At 38.3% G+C, this 24,376-nt stretch overlaps 1 protein-coding gene across 10 annotated transcripts in view; it reads left to right on the forward strand.

Moving 5' to 3' along the window:
* The window catches only part of LOC137287555 (diacylglycerol kinase zeta-like), a 309,083-nt gene that overhangs the window by 258,739 nt on the left and 25,968 nt on the right, over positions 1-24,376 (forward strand). For all 10 annotated transcript variants that reach the window (XM_067819919.1, XM_067819909.1, XM_067819912.1 and 7 more), the window contains 9 exons: positions 4,591-4,647; positions 7,808-7,876; positions 9,927-9,959; positions 11,075-11,227; positions 11,788-12,032; positions 13,019-13,193; positions 16,924-16,994; positions 17,441-17,583; positions 18,363-18,418. In XM_067819919.1, the coding sequence (XP_067676020.1) occupies positions 4,591-4,647; positions 7,808-7,876; positions 9,927-9,959; positions 11,075-11,227; positions 11,788-12,032; positions 13,019-13,193; positions 16,924-16,994; positions 17,441-17,583; positions 18,363-18,418 (1,002 nt within the window). The remainder of the gene's footprint in view (positions 1-4,590; positions 4,648-7,807; positions 7,877-9,926; positions 9,960-11,074; positions 11,228-11,787; positions 12,033-13,018; positions 13,194-16,923; positions 16,995-17,440; positions 17,584-18,362; positions 18,419-24,376) is intronic.

Here is a 24,376-nt window from a genome sequence, read left to right on the forward strand (position 1 = left end):
AAACATCAATTTAATGCAATTTTGCAGTTATCTTTTGTCTGCTGTCTAACAGTAATTTACAAAAATGTATTGTCCTATCAGTATCATCAAAGAAAATGTTGAAATTGGATGTAATGTACATTTTCCTGCAGAGATATAGATAATCAGTCTCTGATTAAATAACCCTGGTATCAGCTTCCATTTTAACAGCTTTTGATGGTCCTGAATTGCGCTGACCTTCAAGGACATCCAGCTGATGGCGTCCAGATGTTGAGTTTGGGAAACATTAGGCATAACACTGTGTTGTGTGTGACCATGAAAACTGGACTATAGTATTTGGATGCCAGGGCGTCTGAGATGATGAGATTGGTAGACAAATTACTGTGGACAGTATGCTAATCTGCCTACATATACTCTGTACTGCCTCATGAAGGTGGGTTGGTGATCAGAAACAAGATAACAGTGATGGTGTTCACAATGATGGTGGTTCAGTTGATGAAAGTGATGATATTGCTAGCAGTGATGGTGATGATGATGGTAATGATGATACCAATGGTGATGATACCGACAGTGATGATACTGAGAGTGATGAGACCAATGGTGATGATACCGACAGTGATGATACTGAGAGTGATGAGACCAATGGGGATGATACCAACAGTGATGATACTGACAGTGATGATACCAATGGTGATGATACCAACAGTGATGATACCAATGGTGATGATACCAACAGTGATGAGACCAATGGTGATGATACCAACAGTGATGATTACAGTGACAGTGATGAGATGAGAAGGATGATAATGCCACCAACACTGGTGAAACATTTTCATCCCAGCTTGTCCAAAAGGTTCCTATCAACAAAAGTGTTTCAGATCATGAAATATTTTGGTAAAATATTTGTATGAATTTGTCACTCAGTCTTTACTACATTGAAATATCCTCCAAAATGTTTGCAGTCCTAACATTTAAGGACCACACAAGCTTTAGAGGTGTACCGTAACATTTATCTGCTAGACATCAGTCTTTGTCCCCAAGCTCTCTATCACCCAAACTGTGCACCAGCAATCATGTAACACTGATGTTGAACCCAAGTATTAATGTAGTGTTATGTTGGAATGTAGAGACGAGGCCTTGGTTTCGATGTAAACACTGTTCACAGACGCTGTGAGTATTGGTCAAACGTGCCATCACAGACGTGTGTGATGTTTACAACTAAACTGAAGGTTTCAAAACATCAAACAAATTAATCCAGGCTATAATTATTGGAGATTGACAAAAACAAGGTTCCTGTACCAAATTAGCTAGGGTGTGTCTGGTATGTAGATATAATGTGTAGCATTATCAGATTAGATGTTCCAATAAAGGTTGATATTTATTTGTGACAGAAATGTGTTGTTGCTCCTGCGCAGATCACGTGAGTGATGATAACTGTCTTAGTCATTTGCAGATTGATGTTTATTAATTATCAAATGGATGTTGTCAAAGAAGCAGATTATTAATGTTAGACTTCTGCTGATGTAGCGTAAATATTAGGGTACTGAAAGTGTGTTGTACATTAATAGTACAGTGTTATCATGGCTTCTGTCTCGGGTCTCAGAGACCTGGATAGCTTCAGGTTCTTACCAGCGACATTCCTCGAATCAAATACATGTTATACACAAAACACGTCTGTTGGCTTATCTTAGTTTAGGCCAGACCTACCGGAGTTAAATTTCCTGTATTACAGGTTTTCTTGATCAATGTTTTCTATGGACATACTGTTGAATGTCCATCAACTGGTTCTAATTTGGGATACCTGTAAAATTGTGTCGTAAAGCAATTTTGAGTCATTATTAATTAATGTATCTATACTTAAGAATCGAGCAAGCATGAATAATAGATGTCATTGATTTCATTTGGGTTTTATGAAAATATATTTTAACAATAGCTCTAGCACAGGAGTAATCTGAAAACAAACGTAATCAAGCAGTTACAGAATGAGTAATTTCAATATTTTATGCATATTATGTTTTTAATGTGATCACCATGGCAGTGATGATGTAGTCAATATGGAATTCCTGCTTGATGATTTAATAGAGTCAGGGCACGCAATACAGGACATTGTGTTTGAATATTATCAGTACAAGTTAAATCTAGAACAGATTTATTACTGAACCAAGCCTATTATATTATATTTTGTGTAATCCACATGCATATTCTGGCATTGATATTTCTTCTTCTTTTTTTTTTTCCTTTTTTTTCGCGATATCCTTAAATTTCATTGGAAGCCTTGCTGGTGGGAATAAAGTATGTCAGTGTAACTATCAATTTCACATTTCCATAATTATTTCATGTTTCCAGGGATTTATCTGGACTTCCTCAGGGTTTCATGTGCGCCTTCAGTGCAAAGTCCCAAATTCTTATTTAAGTTAAGACTTAAAATACTCTATTAGTTCACAAATCCCTTTTGGAACATGGCCTAGGAGATTTTATTAAATTTATTGCAATTATATGGAGTGAGAACATAAAAAAATTACACAGATCTATTTTTTTAATGAATTTACCGTGAATGAACATTATTCAGCGAACTGCCCTCAAGGGAATGGGTTGTTTTATGAAAAAACAATTGAATTTTTATGTTAATCCATAAAATGGCTAGGGGGTAGGGTCATCAGTGCAATATCATACACTGGAGACCAATCCTACGTGCCTCATCCTCTCTCAACTACCTACTCGTCTTATGATACAGGACCTGGGCCATATTCCTCAAAGCCATGTTAGTGCCACAACATTATCAAGTTTAAGGATAGGAGTTATGATCATCTCGCAGTCATGGTTGCTTTGTGGAAGGGACCCAGTGCATTCTGAACCATCACATGTGAACTTAAAAAGACAATGGATATTTTGTATGTCACAGATTCAGTTTATATTATTTCATCTAACAACATGATGACATGACTCATTACTTGCACTCTGTCTTCGCCATGACTTTGACTCTGAGGTCCATCCATGGTTCAACCCTAAACAGATCAGGAGAAAGGCTGGGTTCTTTTCGTCCCTTCTGACACTCGGAGTAATGCAGAACACTGCAGTGTAGGAAAGTCTACATATGCTCCAGAAAGTTCTTGGTAGGTTTGGCTAGGCAGTGCTCCCTGGGAGAAGTTCTTTTTGCTGTCTGGGCTGCGTGTAGAGGGGGCGAGGGCCTTGAGCTGATGATGAGCCTTACCAGCCTGATTGTGCCAGGAACACCTGAACCCTCTTTGCTGCACTTTGGTTTTTAATCTGTATAACAAAATAACAGCCAATTTGTTGTGAACGTTCCATGTTAAAGTGTTGCCAGTGAGAAAAAAAGAAAAGTTCAGTCAAAAGTTTGATGGAAGAGACAGTTCTTGAGAGCAGTTTCTAAAGGTGAAATAGCTTCGAGAAGTACAGAGTTCAATTGGAAGACTATTACACGACAAAGGAGAAACATCTGTGTCCATAAATGACAAGTTTCACTGTCCAGTCAAATCGCCTGTAAAACACTTATTCACAGATACGTTAACCACACCAAAGTGCTAAAATATATCTAAAAGGCATACTCAGGACATGCACACATACAATACAGATACGTCCACTGATTATTATGGGGATACGCAGCTTGTCTCTGTTTCATCATTATTGAAGCTCATGTGGCTAATGTTTTACCTAAGCTCCATGTCACTTCCAACTGCTCACTGAGTACTGTAAAGTCACTCAGAAGGGATCGTGAAGCATCTTCTGCCATTCCCAATCACTGTCCTTGTTCTGAGAATCCATTAAGCCTTGCTGTCAGACTCCTGCAGAAGTCTGATGGCTGGAGGTTTAATTTGACAGCCCTTGTTTTCCTTGCTATCCAGGATGACAAAGGTTAAATGATTCTCTGGTACATCATGTTTGAGAAATGGGTGTAGTATTCCAATAGCTGCTTGATTTATGCATCTTTTAATGGCTGAAATTATCAGTGATATGTTTGTTTGATGTAAGCTGGACTTTGTGTTTTTGTGATCGATGTTTACGATTTGCTTGTGTTGGCTTATTATGTGACAGATTGGCCTTGAGGAAAAACATTGATAAAATGCCTTGAATGTTCGAAGGTCAATACACAACTTGTGTTTTGTGGACATGGTTCTGTAATCTGAATATTAAGCTATGGTTTTATGAATGCTTATATGTCACAGATAAATCGGAGTTTTGTTGCACCATTTATTGTCAGAAATATGAGCTTCAGAGCTTTTGACATGAATTCTGTGTCAAATAATCGATCATATTATATTGAGTGAGTGAGTGAATGTAGCTTTTTTGTTACATCAGGTTTTTAACTTTTCACATAATTGTAATGAATTCTTTGGTGAGAAACATTTTACAGTTTGGTATTCAAGGCCATGACAGAGTACAACAAAAAATTACACCTTTTTATTATGCTTGCTTGAAGATATTTAAGTAGCTAGTCAAGTTAAATTCTGTTGCTATAAATGGTTTAGTTTGGAAAAAAAGGTTTTGTGAGATCTGACTGATTATGGTAAGCGTTTTGAAGCAAACTTTTTTGTTTGTCTGACGTCAAGCAGTGACAGGGCTTTTATATGTTGAATTTCTTGATGTTTCCAGAAAAACCTGAGATGCAAGCCAACATTCCGAGAAGCAGGTGTCCGTAATTACAGAGAGGTAAGACGCCATGATATGGAGCAAAGGGATGTGGATACTGGGCACCAACTTAAGATGCTTGTACTGGGTACTGGGTACTGGGTGTTGAGTACTGAACACTTGCTACTGAGTATTGGGTACTGCACACTGGTACTGGGCACAAGATACTGGATATTGGGTACTGCACACATGGTACTGGGGATTTTGGGTACTTGGTACTGAACACTTGGTATTGAGCACTGGATTCTAGGTACTAAACACTTGGTACTTGGCATTGGGTTCTAGGTACTGAACACTTGGTTCTATGTACAAGGTACTGGGTATCAGGTACTGGACACTAGGTACTGGGTATCGGGTATAATCATATCTACACTGTCTTAACTTTCGTTTTAAAACCAGTTGTTTATGCAGAGTTTACGTTGCTTTGTCACTTCATGTTTAATATGACAAGAGAGACAGAAACATTGAGATATCTAAGAAGTGTGACAACATGTAGTCACTAAAACAAAAGGCACAGGTTGCCTGCTTACAACCTTTTGTAATGGAACTTTAGCAGTAAATCTGGAAATGTTTCATCCATCAAACCAAGCCAGTTCCTCATCTTTTTGAAATTTGTGTTCTTTGAACAGTACAATATTAACATGTCTTGGGTGCAAGTGTATATAGGTAAGAAGTTGCAAGTGGGTATAAGTAAGACGTTGCACTTTGCAGTTTCAGGTTTCAACAGTGCAAGTTATATAAATGCTTAAATTAAGCCCTGCAATGGTTAATTTCTCATTTCATGAATCTATTCAGTATTGTTGCATGATTCTTTATCAACTGTTCTATATGTAGCTTGGATGTGTGCAGTGCTGTACGTACGTCATTTTTCAGCAGTGATGGGTATAGTCACAGATATTGTCATTATTTTCATGAATCGTTTGGTTTGTCATGTTTATTTAGCTACAAAATCCCGAGCTTCATCAGGAGTTGTCAGCAGTGTCAATGTCTGAACAAAATCATTTGCAAACTCTGTACATAAATTGGTGAAGTAAGGCTGCAGAAAAAAATTAAATTTTTTTTTTTTTAAATGGCAATAAAATATTGTTACGCGCACAAATAAAAGTAACACACCTGAGTGCCTGAGAAACATATAACTATTTTTATTTAGCCTAATGATTCAGATTGTTTTTGTTAATAACTAATGAAATGGAAAGATGCTAATTTTATTTTTTAAATGTTTCATTCAATCAAAGAACCAAAAGATTGATCAGATTAATGAAAAAAATGCTATCATCTTGAAAAAACTAACAGACAGCATACCACTCAACGTGAAGTGCCTGAATTCAACAGTCTCTGTAAATGGTGGTTGTGTGCCAAGAAACTTGATCAATACTTTTTAGGAAGTTCTGTTTGGTGAGTCTTAACTACTTAAAGTTTATATATATATATGTAGAAAGTTAAGAATTTATACATACTGTACTTAAGTCAAATATTACCTTACTCCTACTTAGTAAATAGCTGTCACCAGTTTTAATTGGGGTTGTCACTATACTATTCCCCTGTCAAATGGTTTTGAATACCAGCATTGAGCAGATTAAGGGAAATCAGCAGCTGTATTTGAAAAGGCTGGAATGGATCAGCTGCACTGCTTCCAACATTAATTTCAACTTGATTTCCTCAAGAAGTATAAGTCCAAACGCTGCAACCCAAAGAGATACACCCACCTAGTTATGTGTTTGGAGTAATGATTCCATGTTTCGTTCCTATGGAGTCAGAGTTTCAGAGCTCAAGAGCTTCATATGCTACCATTTACTACCTACTACCATTTACTACCTACTACCATTTACTACCTACTACCATTTACTATTCCGGACAACAACTGAAGGTCATAATCTATTCAGAACAGACTAAACTCAGCTTACTCTAATTAGGACAAGGAAACTTTCTGTATTTAACTTTGGTCAGACACAAAACAAACTTAGCTGAATTTAAAGATTTCTAGTAGTAGCTCCAACTATTCCATGTAAATAATGTTTTAGGCATGCATCTTTACGGGGTAACATATGTGAAGTCTTTGAAATGGAGTTTTCAAATATTTGATGTGACTTGTCAAACATAGTCGGTTAGTTTGAAGCAGTTTGTGTCTAATCCCAGATGTACTTCAAGAAGAAGACTTCCAATAGGACACTGACGTTTGCCACTGAACACGTCACTCAGTGTTTTTTATCTCAAGTCTAGATGCAGACATCAGTGCTTCCGATATAGACATATATTTATGAGTCAAATTGTTATCACCTGCAGCCCCAATTAAGTCATTAACCACATTTCAAACATGACTCGCTTTTAACTGAAATGTTTCATAATATGTTTATTTGGGTAACTCATGCTCTATTTTAACTTTTCATGTCTAAATAAATGACTAAAATCATCATCATCTTAATCTTTCATATTTGATATTTTGTCATCACTTTGTCAGTTTATTTTCTACCAAGTCTATAACATGAATAGAAATGTTGAATGTAATGTAATTTGTCCATCAAATGTATCTTGATTGGATTATGAAAAATATAACTACAAAAGTCATATGAAACTTTTTCATGTCTAATCTAATACCACCTGGAGTGAGTGAGTGAGTGAGTTTAGTTTTATGCCACACTCAGCAATATTCCAGCTATATGGCGGCAGTCTGTAATCTATTCTAAACAATCCAGTGATCAACAGCATGAGCATAGATATGCGCAAATGGGAACTGATGTCATGTGTCAACCAAGTCAGTGAGCCTGACCACACGATCCTTTTAGTCACTTCTTACAGCAAGCATAGTCGCCTTTTATGGCAAGCATGGGTTGCTGAAGGCCTATTCTAACCCGCACCTTCACGGGTCAATACCACCTGTGAGTTCAACTACCTATGAATATATGTAAACATAAATTGTCAACAGTTTGTGTATCAACAAAAACAGCATTTGAAAAATACATGAGCCAGGAAAATTTCTGGGTTCGATTCCCCACATGGGTACAATGTGTGAAGCCTATTTCTGGTTTCAGCTGCCATGATATTGCTGAAATATTGGTAAAGGCGGCGTAAAACCCAGCTCACTCACTCACTCACTCACTCACTCACTCACTCACTCACTCACTCACTCACTCACTCACTAATAAATGACTTGTATCTCATACTTGTTGTTTTTGACTTTCAGCAAACATTCATGCGGCACCACTGGGTACATAGGCGTCGGCAGGAGGGCAAGTGTAAGCAGTGTGGCAAGGTGAGCAATCTTTCCAGAACTGTCTTTTGTTTGTGGCTTAAAGCCACACTCAACAGTATTCAAGCTATATGGCAGTAGTATGTAAATAATCAAGTTTGGTCCAGACAATCCGGTGATCACATACATGAGCGTTGGTTTTCGGTATCAGGAAACAATAACATGTGTCAGCTACATCAGTGAGCTTGACGTCTGATGCTCTCATGCCTCTCACGCCAATCATAGGTTTCTGAATATCAACACAAACACAGATCTTGATGGGGATCAGGCCCCGATTTCTTGAAACAAACTTAAGTATTTACTCAAATTCCAAACTGAGTTTGACAATTTGAAACTGCTTTATTTTTAACTCAAATGCATTTTTTAATATAGAAAATGCTCAAACACCTCAGGCAATATATTCACAAAACTCAAACTGTCTACTGTTTTTGAGTTTAATATCAATTTCAGTACGTTCTGGGAAATGTATTTTCTCAAATTTGGGTAAAAACTCAAACTTAAGTAAAAACTCAGACTTAAGTTTGTTTCAAGAAATTGGGGCCAGAACAGTGTACACATGACACATCACAATACACATGACAGGTATCAATACGGTACCTCTCATGAATACAGATATTTGTCAGAATGTTGTAATCTGATACCAGTCAGCATTAAGTTTCCACTTTCAGTGAAATAATATGTAATCTTTTTCAACATGTATTGACCATGTAAACAGTGCTAATGTACCACAGTGATGACCCATGATGACTGTCACGTAAAATACAAGACTGCTGTGTATTCCATGTAGCATATCTTGCTTTGATAAATAACTAAGTCATTTAAAAAATATACCATTTTCACAAACTTATGAATATTTAATGCTAGTGATTGCAAATAGGGCCAGACCAATTTTGTTTTTTGTTTTATGGATTTTTTGTCCTCAGAAAGCCTGAAGGCAGCACACTAATCAAATAACAATAAAATCACCAGTTAAAGTAATATTTCTTCTAAAAATTAAATGTATTTTACTTCCGGCAATTTACTACGTGTACATGGGGTCAAACAACAATAAAAAATCTGTTCATGAAAGTTTGCATTTTGGCCAATAAAAAAACGTAGGGCTTTTGCTTTTTGATATTCTTGAAAAAACATCACCGATGGCACTGTAAAACAAGAATTGAAATTAGTCTGTCCTAATGAAAGAGTACAGTTTGATTCAACACTCATGTATGTGCATCGTAAGAACCGCTATCTAAACGTTACCTGTTAAATGTGTGACAATGTCATACAATATGAAAGCTTGTGTGTGGTTTCCAGACTAATGTGTCTACAATTATTCATTTACACTTAGAATGAACAAGGCACTACTTGAAAACCATTTCCATATTCTTTGTCTTGTTCTGTGCTGAATAACCCCATCATTAACTGCTGGTGGACATCTTGATTGCTGTGTTGTGATTTGTTGCTGTTGTCAGCTTACTGTTGGCACAGCCAGACTCATCAATATACCTCCATGTGCTTAACTAGCATCTCTCTTGTTATTCCCATAGACGTCTTTGTTTTCGTACATTAACCGTACATCTGTAAACATACTGATGTGCGAATATATATCAATATAAATATGGAATCAATACGCTTATCAATTCAGCCATAAAGAGACAAGTCAGATTAAATGTTTTGATATTTCATGAGATATTTCTGCTGGAAAATTCTCTTAAGAAAATCCATCTGCCATGCCCACCAACAAACTTGAAGGACCCATGACCCTGACCTTTCTAAACCCTAAACCAACATATTTTTTTATGACCCTCTTGTCAACCCATATATATGTGTTCCTCTCCATCACTCATCACATGCATTTTTCATCTAGTGACCTATATATATATGAATCCTTTACTACCCTCAAATTATATTTCTTTGCATGTTGTGTTTTGATACAGTTTCAACTCTCAATTACTTGGGATTCTTGTACGTGTTATTAGTTTAGCAGTCATTGCTTGTGGTGAAACATTTCTCATGAATTCATGAGAAAAATCAATAAAATGACAGTGACATATTTACTTTTTTGTTTCAGTCCTTCCAGCAAAGGTTCGCCTTTCAGAACAAGGTGAGCAAGGAGACATTGATCTCCACCTACAGATTTATGTCAGCAAGTCATCATCTAAGAACTGATACAAAAATGAATGTACAACACTTTAGAGTATCAGCATTTACTCATATCTATATTTTGCAGGTTGTGTGATTTTAGAATTTCAATGATGAGTTTTAAAAAAAATCATTCCTGAAAAGTGTGGTTTATTTGAATAGCTTTTCCATGATTATGTTATTTTTCATTTACGTAAAACAGATTATGCTACACGACCAAAAAACAGACACATCATGATAAACACTAAATTGACTCATTTTAGTGCACATATATCAGATAACATTGTGATTAACTGAAAAGATTATCACAAACTATTTTGTTTTTAGAGGTAACATACCGACCAAGATTTTCTTACAAAAACTGAAAAAAACAATAAATGTCAGAATCTGCGCTATTTTTTAATGATTTAGTCTGTAGTCTTAAGGCTTAAGTTCAAACCAATTTCCCTTTATATTTTTGTCTTTAACAACTTCATGTCAGAAATACTGCTTCATAACTCTGTCACCAAGTTATACTGAAACCAGGGTTTCCCGAATATTTTAAATTTTTTTTAGGTTTAAATGGGACCATTGCTGAAGACAGTTTAATCAGAATGCCTCTAGATGAAGACCTTAGAAATGTAATGACTCCCCATTAAAAAAAAACAATGCATTCTTACACACTGTACATTTAAAGAAAAAAAATGTGCTTTTGCATCATATTCTGTTCGTATGTTCCACCTGAATGGAGAACAGTAGTGTTCCTTACATATATTGAATTCCTTTGATGTAATAGTCATGTGACCTTGAATACACAAAAAGTCTTCAACATAATCTGTTTAAGAACACATGTTTGTCTTAGGTTTGTTAAAAGTGTTCAAGATGTCCTTGAAGTTGCTGGTACTGTCTGGATACTACTGTGATACATACTGCACAGCAAAAACAAAATTTCTTTCTGTCAAGTTTTTAAACAAAAGACATCAGATGAACACTTACATGCATTTCTTTTGCAGTTCAGTATATATTAAGACATAAGATGAACACTTAGTTGCGTTTCTTTTGCTGTTCAGTATATATTGAGATGATGGTCTGTTTCAGGATATCATAGCAATCAGCTGTTCGTGGTGTAAAGCCGCCTACCACAACAAGACCACATGCTTCATGATGCAGCAGATAGAAGAACAATGCACTCTGGGTATTCATGCTGGTATCATCATACCGCCATCTTGGATTATAAAACTTCCCAAGAAAGTGAGTTAGTCAGTGCACTCAGATATTTTAAGTTTCTGTTGTTTATGGTCTGATTTCTGTTACATTTCATGTGGTCGGCCGAAACAGTTGTATGAAATCAAATGTTTTTGTGAGAAGTACTTTATGATCAGTCCATGAATGTAGCCCATGGTCGCCATGTTTGTAGTACTTCAATCCCAACTGGTCTTCTCATGTCTTAAGTCAATGAGAAAATCACTGATAAAACTAGCATATTATCGGGAATGGATTTTCATAAATGTCCAAACCAGGCCAAATATTTTAGAGCTTTCTTTCCTTCAAGGACCGTCTTTATAGGTCTGTATAAAAACCAGTGGTCTTTATGCCTAGTGACTCAGACATTACATTAGAACACGTTTTCATTTGCGTTAGTCTACAGAATATTGATCATCCTTGTTCCTTCCTCCCATACTCAACAGATGTTCCACGGTAATGTGATTGAGCTTTGAAAGGAAAAAAAATGTTGAGCTTTGAAGCAAAAAAAAAAGTAAGTCATAAAATGCTGAGCACTGTGTGGAATGAATACTTTCTGTCTGTGACAGGGTTCCTTCAAATCTTCACTTCGGGCTAGTAAGAAAAGGAAAGCATCCTTAAAGAAAAGGCGAAGTAAAGATGAACAAAAACCATTTCTGATCAAACCGATTCCATCACCGCTCTTAAAGCCGCTCCTGGTTTTTATAAACCCCAAGAGTGGTGGCAATCAAGGGGCAAAACTTTTCCACAAGTTCAGCTGGCTCCTGAACCCGCGGCAAGTGTTTGACCTGTCCCAGGGAGGACCACAGTTTGGGTGAGAGACATTATTTCAGATCATCAACGTACACAATAGTTCCCATTTTGTCTTTTTTTTTTTCTTTTTTTTTGTGTGTTTGCACATGACATGAGTGGACAATTTGTGAAGACAGAACGATTATAGTTATGATGCTTAATCCTGCCAGTGTCTCAGTGGAGTTGAATCCCAGATTTGCCTCAGCTTTGATGTTCTAGTGGTAAGCATCTAGGATTTATGGACTTTGAAAATTAGTCATACAGCTTGCTGGAATACTGTTCAGAGTGATTTATGTAAACCTTTTTTTGAAAGAACATCACTTTTCATAATGTTCCATTGCGTCACAATGTGTCTGCTTAGTGTGGTAAATAGCAGTTAAGTGTTCACCATACAAGGTCAGGGTTCTTTTTCCCTCATAGGCACAATAGGTCCATACCTCCTTTGGACACCTTGCCTCTTTAGCACTACAACCAGATAGCATCCATAAATTCTTGTTTGAGTTGTAATGATGATATAAAGTCTTTGGATTTAGAATTTTCAAGAAGCGCCCTCTTGACTGTCTAATGTCAGTTCTTTCATATATCATGTGTCACGCACTATGTATATCATGTGTCACGCACTATGTATATCATGTCACGCACTATGTATATCATGTGTCATGCACTATGTATATCATGTGTCACGCACTATGTATATCATGTGTCACGCACTATGTATATCATGTGTCATGCACTATGATATTGCTGAAAATGATGCAGAACCAGAAAAATCACACTCTCATTCACTCTCACATTTGACCGAGAGTGGGGACCTTTGCACAGCCATTGCAGCACCAAGGGGCTCTTGTACTACCTTCTTGTTTTGTCTACATTCCTGCAATCACTTTATTTTTGAACCAGTTAATATTTTAAAATTTTTATGTTGGCATTAAGTCATGTAAACTGTGTTTTTAAATGTGACTGTTTTATTTTGAAGAAATTTGTAATTACCTCTGTTGTGTATTTCAGTCTAGAATTGTTCAAGAAAGTGCCTAACCTTCGACTATTGGCTTGTGGGGGAGATGGTACAGTAGACTGGATCTTGTCCATGCTGGACTCCCTTGGAATCTCTCCCCCGCCCCCTGTCGCCATCCTTCCTATTGGGACTGGCAACGACCTTGCTAGGACACTCAACTGGGGAGGAGTAAGTGTCAGAATCGTCACCATGTGTTACAATTTTCAAGAGTCACCAAGTGTTACACTTTTCAAGAGTTCATACATGTAGAAATGCTGTTGAGGCATGTGTCTTGTGACTGTGTACTGACGGACTGCACTTCATGATATTTGTATGGGGCAGTGGAGTAGCCTATTGGTTAAAGCATTCACTTGTCACACCCAAGACCCAGGTTCGATTCCCAATATGGGTACAATGTGTGAAGCCCATTTCCAGTCTAAGTAAACTTCGTCTCAGTGTATTTCGTTACACTACACCACTCAGTCTAACAAAACCTAGTACAGGGTTGCGTCAGGTAACCTTTGAGCAATCAATGACAGTCCAATCAAATGCGAGACGGTTAAATAGATTTAACCAATCAGACAACGGCTACTATTTAGGGATTGGAGGGACTTTCAGGTCACCGACACAGATCTCTCCACAAACAAAAATCAGCATATAACACAGTTATTTGACCTGCAGTATATACGCTTTGGGGTTTCTGTTGACATGGTTACCATTAGCTAATATTTCTGCAAGATAATTTTCAGCAACTGTTTACTCACCGTTGTCATGGCAGTACGTACGCAGTGTGCATCACCCGGAAGCAATCGTATGCTAAATAGCATTCAGAATTGTTCGGGTACGAACCTTTTCGAGAGAAAAAGTTCATAAGGGGTGTGCGAATGTGCACCTTCGCGATTTGGTAAGCTGTGCTCTGATTGGTCAATCTCAAAGGTTACCTGACGCGACCTCCCATAAGGTTTTGTTAGACTCAGTGGTGGAGTGTAACGAAAGGTACTGAGGATAAGTTTACTTAGACTGAGCCTATTTCTAATGTCCCCCCACGTGATACTGCAGGAATATTGATAAAAGCAGTGTAAAAGTCTCTCATCGTCGATTATTATACTAATTGCTATAAAATAAGATATAGATTGTAAAATGGAATGTTAAAATATGCATTGAGGTTTGAAATAACATTATTTGTAACCAACTCTCACAGAAATAAATATACATTATTATATTTAATTTTACAATGACTGAACGACCCATCGATTAAACCTGAAAAATAATTGGTATTTTCTGGCCTTATTCTCCTGTTACTGTCAGTGATTCCTATTGTATTTCGGCTAATTCAAGGTAAAAATATTGATATATATATTTGGAGTATTGAACCTTAAGTACTGCATCAACCCAAACTAAACAGCAACTGAAAGACCCCCAAGCAGTGGTGCAACTGACAGAAACAAGAACCAGTTTATTGCTTATCTCAGTGATATTCTGCCCAAATGACAATATTTAATCAATTGGAATAACACAGTTATAATCAAGGTCATGCAGTGCTTTTTTGTGGAGAGGGATTGTATTCAACTTTGCTGGAGATGGGATTGTAAACAGAACGATTACATTAGATTTGATTACATGACATGGCATTACATTTAATTACATTATTCTGTCATGTGGGTCTTGGTCATCTCACTGTAGATGATACAAGACTGTCTATTTAACATAAAGGCTTTAGGGGAAAGAAAATACATTAGGTATCTACTCAATGTAACATTATGTAAATCATTATCATTGACAGAGTATGTAGAGGAAATAAAAACAGAATGCAACAAAGTTTATTTCAAAATGGCACCAAGAGGGGAGATCACTCCGTATCTCTGTATTCTCATCCTGAACATTGTGGTGGCTTAGGGGTAACTGAAAGATTAAAGCATCCACTCGTCATTCCAGAGACCCATGTTCGATTCCCAAGATACGTACGGGTATAATGTGTGAAGCCCATTTCTGGTGTCCTCTGCCGTGATGTTGCTGGAATATGCCCAAAGTGGCGTAAAACCCTACTCACTCACTCATTATTGTTTCCTAACATATGGTTTTGATGGCTACGCTTATGTATAGTTACAGGTAGTAGTATGTATTTAAGTTAGTGATGACTTTATTGTAAAATATCAGAATTCCCTGATCCTCATCTTCCTTAAAGTAGTATACATAATGGTTCTTGCATCAAAATCTGATTCAGAACTTTGTCCTCATTAATGGAGCCATTTTGTCATGTGTAATGCTGTAGAGTCCTGAATAAATCAGGTTGAGTGAGTAAATTAGCAAAATTAATCCAGTATTCAGTAATTAGAAGATGAACAGTGACATGGACTCGTTACTGGTTCAGAGATAATACCCTTCTTCTTGAACTCAGATGATAAGTTGTGTGGAAAATGTCAGCTGAATCCTATGCAAGAGTGAGTGAGTTTAGTTTTACGCCACACTCAGCAATATTCCAGCTATGTGGCAGCGGTCTGTAAATAATCGAGTCTGGACCAGGCAATCCAGTGACCAGCAACATGAGCATAGATCTGCACAATTGGGAACTGATTACATGTGTCAACCTAGTCAGTGAGCCTGACCACTCGATCCCATTAGTCACCTCTTACAACAAGCATAGTTGCCTCTTATGGCAAGCATTGGTTGCTGAAGGCCTATTCTACCCCAGTACCTTCACGGGTCTACTATGCATGAGGTGAAGTGACACTATTTCATCATGTGGGTAGAATATGTCTGTGGTGACATTACTTAGGTTGTTATAATCATCATTTGTGTTTTTATGGCAATATTCATTTCAGCGACACTTAACATATTGTCACTTACCGTCCTTTCAATATTAAACCACAATGTTTATAACTTTTTGTCTCAACATGTTTTCATGTTCGGATAGGTTAACATATTATTTGTCCATGTTCCCAGGTGTCAATTTGGCAGAAAGTTTCACTTCTGTTTGACCTAATTTCAATGATGTGATTTAATTGGAATATCTAATGGTGATGGGGTAACATAGTAGATAAAATGTTTGCTTGTCACACCGAAGACCCTGGTTCAATTCCCTACACGGATGCTATGTGTGAAGCCCATTTCTGGTGTCCTTTCTGTGATGTTGCTGCATTATTGCTAAAAGTGTCATGAAATTACACACACTGATGTTTATTGCTTAATGCTTTTAGAATTATATGAATATATTATTAAACATTCTTCAAAAACAATGCCGAAATAGTTTTAGATGTAAAGAACAGTAGATGATATCTAATCAGGGTTTCAAAAAATGAAGGCTTTAATTCAATTCACAACATGAGTAAACTCTGTAAAACAGTATTTTAGGGATACATGTGAGGTGAAAATATTGTTTTTACCTTACTTTTACAGTGATACTTTTTGAGAAATATATAGGTGAGCTACGTGTCTGAACTACAGCCAAGTGATCCACTTTTTCCTTTCTTTTTGAACGGTCTTCAGACATATTCCAAATAATGACTTCTAAACTATTTCATACGGTTTTCAGTTCATATTTGTAATCAACCTACGAACATGGAATTTCCCTGGATGCCACTCCTCAAAATGTGCACAGCCATAAGTCCATATTAAGGTGTAGGCACTCAATGCCATTATCGCTTTGTAGGACAGGGTCCTGGTCAGGGTCCTGAATATTCACCAGCTGTTTCCAAACCATGTTGTCTCTGGCACTTTACATGTTCCTACTGCCAAGTTACTCTATGTTTTTCATATTACATGACCTCCGTTCCTTTGCTTTTGAAATGTTTCACTGAGTGTTGCTTGAGACCCACTTTAGAGAGAACAAATTAGAATTCTTTTCATCTCTGCCTTTATGATCTGTCCTCAAAGAACAAGCATTTACGTTCAGCTGAAATATTAAACTGCTGTGTTACAGGGCTACACAGATGAACCCATTTCTAAAATCTTATGCAATGTTGAAGATGGCCAGGTGGTTCAGCTGGACCGGTAAGTTATCCTCGTTATCTCCCGAACAGGCAATATGGCTATTTTCACAATATATACATATATTCCTGTATGCAGACTGTACATAAGAGTTATTTAGCTGTAAAAGTAAGTAATCTTTTGGGGATTCCACCACTCAGAGTGGCACATCTGTGGAGATTTTACTGCTGCTTCATATTTGTTGCCATCACTGATGTGTTATGAGTCCTATTATGGGTAGATGGTGTGGTTTTAGTCAGAATTCAGTAACACAGACATGTATTTTGGTGGATGGTTCAGTAGGAAATGAATAAATAGTGTCCACAATGTTCAAGGGAGTAGTCATTTCATGGTGCTTGACTGCTGTACTGTTTCTGAACTAATGCTAAAAGTGGCATAAAACTAAACTCACTCTTTCACTCTTTGTGCTTGTACTCTCGAAGCATCTGTGTCATTTGCTCCTGTTACAGGTGGAACATCAGTGTGACCCCTAACACATCTGCCGAGCCAGACGAGGAGGGAGGAGCGGAGACGCTGCCCCTAGAAATCTTCAACAACTACTTCAGTCTTGGTGCTGATGCTCATGTGTCCTTGGAGTTCCACGAATCACGGGGTACGACATAACACTGTTCCTTGTAAATCCCATCTTTGACCTCTTATATAACATATGGTACATACAGACAATACAACCAGATGAATGTATTCCCAGGCAGAGAGGATCAGTGTGGTTGAAGGCTTGTGATTGCTGGCTCTTGTACTGTAAATCTGGATCATTTTAATTTATCTACTTTTGTCACTTTCACATACTCTGTAACACAGCGTGAAAGAGAACTACCAATCAGTCACCAGCCTTGATTTCCCCTGCGTATACATTCCGATCAATATTTACTATACCCTTGATGCATCTATGGTACAGCCCAAAGCATTTATTACCTCCCTTGGCTGGCTTTTTAATCAATCAGGTGTCTACACTGTGAAGTTGAGCGTACCAGTCACAACTCACTTCTCGCTTTTTAAATTATCTGACTGATTAAACTTGGCAACTCAAATGCTGCAGGGGTACTCTGAAAGGGGTAGAGGAGTTCATGCATACTTTTTAAAAGTTTGTCAGTATGACTTCCCCCAAATCTGAGTCGCACTACGAACAAATCTTTGCAGTTGCAACCACTATCTTTGTTGACACTGGCAAGCTTGGATTTAACGGCGGCTTTGCTGATTTGCTGCTATGAGAATGCGGAGCTAGCAAATGGAGGTAATAAAATCATTGGGCCGACACGTAGATGCATCCAGGGTATAGTGGAGTTTTATCCTTGATGTACCCTGGAGATATCGAGGATGACCAATCATCATCATGAAGCACTTCAACTAATCCAGCTTCGTTTCTTCTTTCAGAGGCAAACCCAGAGAGGTTCAACAGCAGGTTACGAAACAAAATATTCTATGCAGGGGTAAGTGACTTCAATACAAACTTAAATCAAGGCAAAACTACTCTTTCTTTAATATAAGGAGTGCTTTTGTTCTGCAGTCACAGTGTAGGACTAGCATGGAGGATGACATGTGACTCGCTTTAGCTCTGTCCACAACAACATAGCACAAAGTAGTCAAGGGCTTGTAGGTGGTTAAAGCATTCATTCATCATGCTAAAGACCCATGTTCTGTTCCCCACATTCGTACAATACGTAAAACTCATTTATGGTGTCCTCCACCATAATATTCCCAGAATATTGCTAAAAGCTTATTCACAAAGTGGCCAAAGCAGTGTAATAGTAAGTAATAGTCTGCTTATATGGCTCTGATATCCAGGCACATTGCCTGCTTACAGCACTTCGTACATCACTATTGCCAGTCATAAAAAACTATAGTACTTTCAATACTTTTTGTACCTTGGGGAGCTTTCAGCCGTGGTGCCTGTTAGGCACTATTATCTGAACTCTCACATATCCAGAACCTTCTCATGGGTACCCATTTTATAGCTGGGTGAATTGGGACAATGTGGATCTAAGTATCTTGACCAAGGATACTAGGCAACCATGCTCACCTCAGGACCGAAATTTGGTTGCCTCCACTGGGTATTGAACCCGGGTCTTCAGCAGGATAGTCAGATGCCTTGCCACTACACTATTATGCTCCAGTGAGCCACTGTGAAGGCCATATGTTGAAGTATTGGAGTTACATTAGTTTGGGGTAATTTGGTCCTGGTCAGATTGGCTGTAAGATACCTTGCTGATAAGGTGACTGGGAGAAATGGAAGGGCAGAAGATGTAACCAGGCTGATTGCTCATAATGTCTGCCACCAGATTCGCTGGTGTTCACTCAGGAGCCCTTGCAGCCACATGGCACACCAAGTTACTGCAGGTCTCTCATCCTTATGAGGTGCCCATTCACAACTGTGTGAACTACTACACATAGTCACCATACTTCGTCCAAGTTTATTAGCATTTTTGCTGAGCCCCCCAACTAGGTTATTGCACGTATTCAGTGTGGGCACATTTGGTGATATACCAACAGATTTGTGGGTTCTTTTAAGTGCACAGAAAGTTGACTATAAGATTACATTCAGTCTCTCAGTCATAAATGGGAATGATCCCTGCCACCTCAAGCTAACTGGATCATTAGTAGTCTGGTGCCTAAGACAGCTCACCCACCATGCCACCTCACCCACCATGCCACCTCACCCACCATGCCTCCTTACCCACCATGCCACCTCACCCACCATGCCGGCACCCGTGGCGAGCCACCTCCTCGTGGTGGGTGCTGGGTAACGCCAAGAGCTCGCCGACATCCCCGTAGTGGACCCGGGAGGATATTTGGTCCACCAACCCGTTTGCCGTGGGTTGCAGCCCTGTGTCGGCAGAGGAGGGGATCCTGGTGGTTGAGAGCAATAGGAGCTTGCAACCGTGTTCCTGTTGCTCAATACACCACTTCGGCCCTGACTTCGCCTAGACGGGTGGTCGAAAAGGCCCGGTTCGACCAATCGGCTGGTCATGCCAAGCCCTGTGCATGGGGCATTATTATATTTATCAATGCACATATATCATTTGGAATCGTTGTAAATTTGGACTTGACTATATAATCTAAAACATTTTGAATTTGAAGTATGTTGTTCTGTAATTTGCCTAGAGTCCTATGCCAGAAGGCGGTGGCTCATGGGCCAATCTGGTAGAATTATTAATCTCTTAATTCTTCTGCTGGAGTATATCATCCGGGTATCCTTGGTGCTGCAAGCTGGAGGCCCGCTTGCTTTAGCATTGTCCTTGTGATACTCCATGGTGGGTGGGGAGCTCGGATGATGAATCATATGACACCAATCATGGTTTATGAAATACCCCCCCAAAAAAACAAACGTCCACTTGAAATTGATCCCGTTGATACTTCTCATAGACCGTCTCTATCGATTGAGTATTGGCCACGTTTCCTCGTTATTGAGACTCCGGACAAGACACCATTGAAGTTGAACCCTTTCGCAGTATCTAAGGGCATTCAAGGTATTGCTGGGGATGTCAAGAACATTAGACGCTTGCGTTCGGGTGCATTACTAATAGAGTGTGGCAAGAAACAGCAGACAACCAATCTGATTAACATTGAATCTTTTGTGGGCATTCCGGTCACGGTCTCTGCTCACAAGACCTTGAACACAAGTAAAGGTATCGTCAGAGATCGTGATCGGTTGTTTGCTGACATGTCCGAGCTTGATATAGCATGCGAAATGAAGGATCAAGGTGTGCTGTATGTGAAGCGCTTTTCCACCCGAAAAAACAATGAAACAATCCAAACAAATACCTATCTGTTTTCTTTTTCATTGCCAAATGCTCCCAAATCAGTAAAGGCGGGTTACTGCAATATCCAAGTTGAAACCTACATCCCCAACCCGCTCAGGTGTTTTAAATGTCAGAAATATGGTCACGGTGTATCTACCTGCACATTGTCTGTTGTGTGTGCTCACTGTGGTGAGAAGACACACACAACAGAAGATTGTGACAGTGACTTTAAAAAATGCACTAACTGCTCTGGCGACCATTCATCTTCGTCAAAACAGTGTCCAATATGGAAAGAGCAAATGGCGATTAACAAATAACGTTCACCCAAAATATCTCTTTTTCTGAGGCAAAGAAACTGGTGAAGAGATCTGACCTTCTAGAAAGTTATGCTACAGTAGCAAAATCATCATCTGAATCCAACTCTAAAATAACAAAATCATCCACAGGATGCCAAACTACCTTGACTTGGGTCAGTTCCGACTCCCCACAGGTTTTATACCCTGCTATATCATCCCAGACTGAGGAATCACTTCCTACTACATCAAAGTCCTCTGATCATAAGTCATCTTCACAGTCACGCTCTGAGTCTCATTCAACAGCTGATAGACAACAAATTGTTAAAACTAAACCCAAACCTAAGTCTGATGCTTCAAAGCAACAAAGTGGCAGAGCTCCTAAGGGGTCACAAAATAAAATTCAATTGTTTAATAAATATGGGTCTCTTGAAGATATGGACGTTTCTGAAAACGTCCATTCTAGGGCACATAGCTTGTCGCCCTCCAAAAGAGTGCGGGGTAGATCCCCAAAAAATCCCCCCAAAAGATAGTTTATTCCAACAATATTGTACAATGGAACTGCAGAGGTTTGAGGACTAATTTACATGAATTAAAGCTATTAGTCCAAGATTTCACACCTTCAGCGTTATGTCTCCAAGAGACATATTTAAAACAAACAGATGCATTTGACCTTCGCCATTTTAATGCATATCATTCTTTTTCACCTCCGGGTGATAGAGCCACTGGCGGGTCATCCGTTCTAGTCAGACAAAACGTTATTCAAAGCCCTGTATCACTTAATACTAATATGCAGGCTGTTGCTGTGAGAATTACTTTACATGTAGCGTTTACGCTATGCTCGCTGTATATTTCGCCGTCTTCGACGTTTGCCAAAACTGATCTGCAAGCTCTCTATGACCAACTCCCGAAGCCCTGTATTATAATGGGAGATTTAAATGGGCACAACCCTCTCTGGGGTAGTGTAAATATAAACGCTAAAGGTAAGTTGTTGGAGGACTTCTGTTCTGACAACGATTTATGTATTTATAATGATGGCTCCAATACGTATTTACACCCTGGGACAGGGACCTATTCTGCTCTTGACCTGTCAATCACAAATTCAGAACTACTTAATGAATTCGAATGGTCAGTCCATGATGACCTCTGTGGAAGTGACCATTTTCCTACTATATTAAAAGCTGTAACTCCATCCGATGTTCCTCCATCACCAAGACGGAATTTTAAAGAGGCTAACTGGACTTTATATGAAACACTGTGTGCTGAAAAGCTTAAACCTGAACGTTTTACTGACGTTCCTGATGCTATTAAATGTTTTTCTGATGAATTGAACTCCATAGCTGATGAGTGTATACCAAAGTCCTCTGCAGTTCCACACATAAGAAAACCATGGTTCAACGATGAATGCAAACAAGCTAGGAAGGCAAGGAAAAAAGCAGAACATTATTTCCGTCGCCATCCTATGGTGCATAATTTGAATAAATTTAAAATTTTAAATGCTAAAGCACGGCGTACTTTTAAACAGAACAAACGCCAATCTTGGCAAAATTATGTATCTAAAATAAATTCTCGGACACCCATGTCCAAGGTATGGAATATGGTCCAGAAAATTAAAGGTAAAGGTACTAAATCTACTGTCAATCATCTTAAACATGGAGATCAAGTACTTACCGATAAATCAGATATCGCAAATAAACTGGGTGAAACCCTTGCTAAACACTCTTCCTCTTCTAATTATTTACCTAAATTCCAGCAGTATCAAAAACAACAAGAAAAGAAAACTATTAATTTCAACTCAGATAATGGGGAAGATTATAATGAAACTTTTTCTATTCATGAGCTCCATACTGCTCTTGATCAAGCTCATGATACTGCTACAGGAGCTGATAACATACATTATCAACTCCTGAAGCACTTACCAGAATCCTGCCTAGAAACTCTCCTAAATATTTTTGATGATATTTGGACATCGGGTAACTTTCCTTCATCATGGCGTGACGCCATAGTAGTACCCATACCTAAACCTGGACGTGATCATACCGATCCATCCAATTATCGTCCGATTTCGTTAACTAGCTGTGTTTGCAAGACCATGGAACGCATGATAAATAATCGACTTGTTTGGTACTTGGAAACAAATAACCTTATAACTGATATACAGTGTGGTTTCCGTAAAAACAGAAGTACTGTCGATCACTTAGTGCGACTAGAATCATTTGTTAAAAATGCACTGATTAATAATCAACATGCTGTGTCTATCTTTTTTGATCTTGAGAAGGCATATGACACAACCTGGAAATATGGTATTTTAAGAGATTTACATGACTTCGGCTTGCGAGGTCGTTTGCCTCAATTTATTGCCAACTTTTTAAATAACAGACAGTTTCAAGTTCGAGTGGGTTCTACCCTGTCTGATCATTACAATCAGGATCAGGGTGTTCCACAAGGCAGTATTCTGTCTGTCACACTTTTTAGCATCAAGATAAATAGTTTATCAAAAGTTTTAAACGATTCAATTGATGGATCGTTATTTGTGGATGATTTTAATATTTCTTGTCGTGGGAAAAATATGCATACCATTGAACGGCAACTGCAGCTTTGTTTAAACAAAATAAATAAATGGTGTCTTGAAAACGGCTTCAAATTTTCTAAATCGAAAACTAACTGCATACATTTTTGTCGTAGATATAAACCCCATAAAGATCCTGAACTGTCTCTAGATGGGACGCCCATTAAAGTTGTGAAGGAAGCCAAGTTCTTGGGTCTAATCTTTGATTCACATTTAACTTTTTTACCACATATTAAATCACTTAAAACTAAATGCCTGAAAGCACTTGACTTGTTGAAAGTTGTTTCAAATTCAAAATGGGGAGGGGATCAAGCTACCCTTCTCCATCTCTATCGATCACTAGTTCGTTCTAAACTTGATTATGGCTCAATCGTTTACGGGGGAGCCTGCAAAAGCAATCTTAAACCTCTTGATCCTGTCCATCATCAAGGTCTGAGACTTTGTCTTGGATCTTTTAGAACTTCACCTATTGACAGTCTCTATGTTGAAGCTGATGAACCTTCTCTTGAGCAGCGCCGTATAAAGTTAGCTTTACAATACATTACTAAATTATACTCTAATCATTCTAACCCTGCATATAACTGTGTTTTCAATCCCCTTTATGAGGATTTATACAACAAAAAGTCTTCTCTTGTCCCGCCTCTGGGACATAGAATTACACCTTTTCTTTCTGCTGCTGGGATTCAGCTGGAAAACATAGCTCCCTCCCGTCTTCTTTCTTCTCCTCCCTGGCAGTTGGTCAGGCCTCAAGTAGACCTAACATTGACCACATTTAAAAAATCAGAG

The sequence above is a fragment of the Haliotis asinina genome, chromosome 6 (genome assembly GCF_037392515.1).
Source record: "Haliotis asinina isolate JCU_RB_2024 chromosome 6, JCU_Hal_asi_v2, whole genome shotgun sequence".
Classification (NCBI taxonomy): Eukaryota; Metazoa; Mollusca; class Gastropoda; order Lepetellida; family Haliotidae; genus Haliotis; species Haliotis asinina.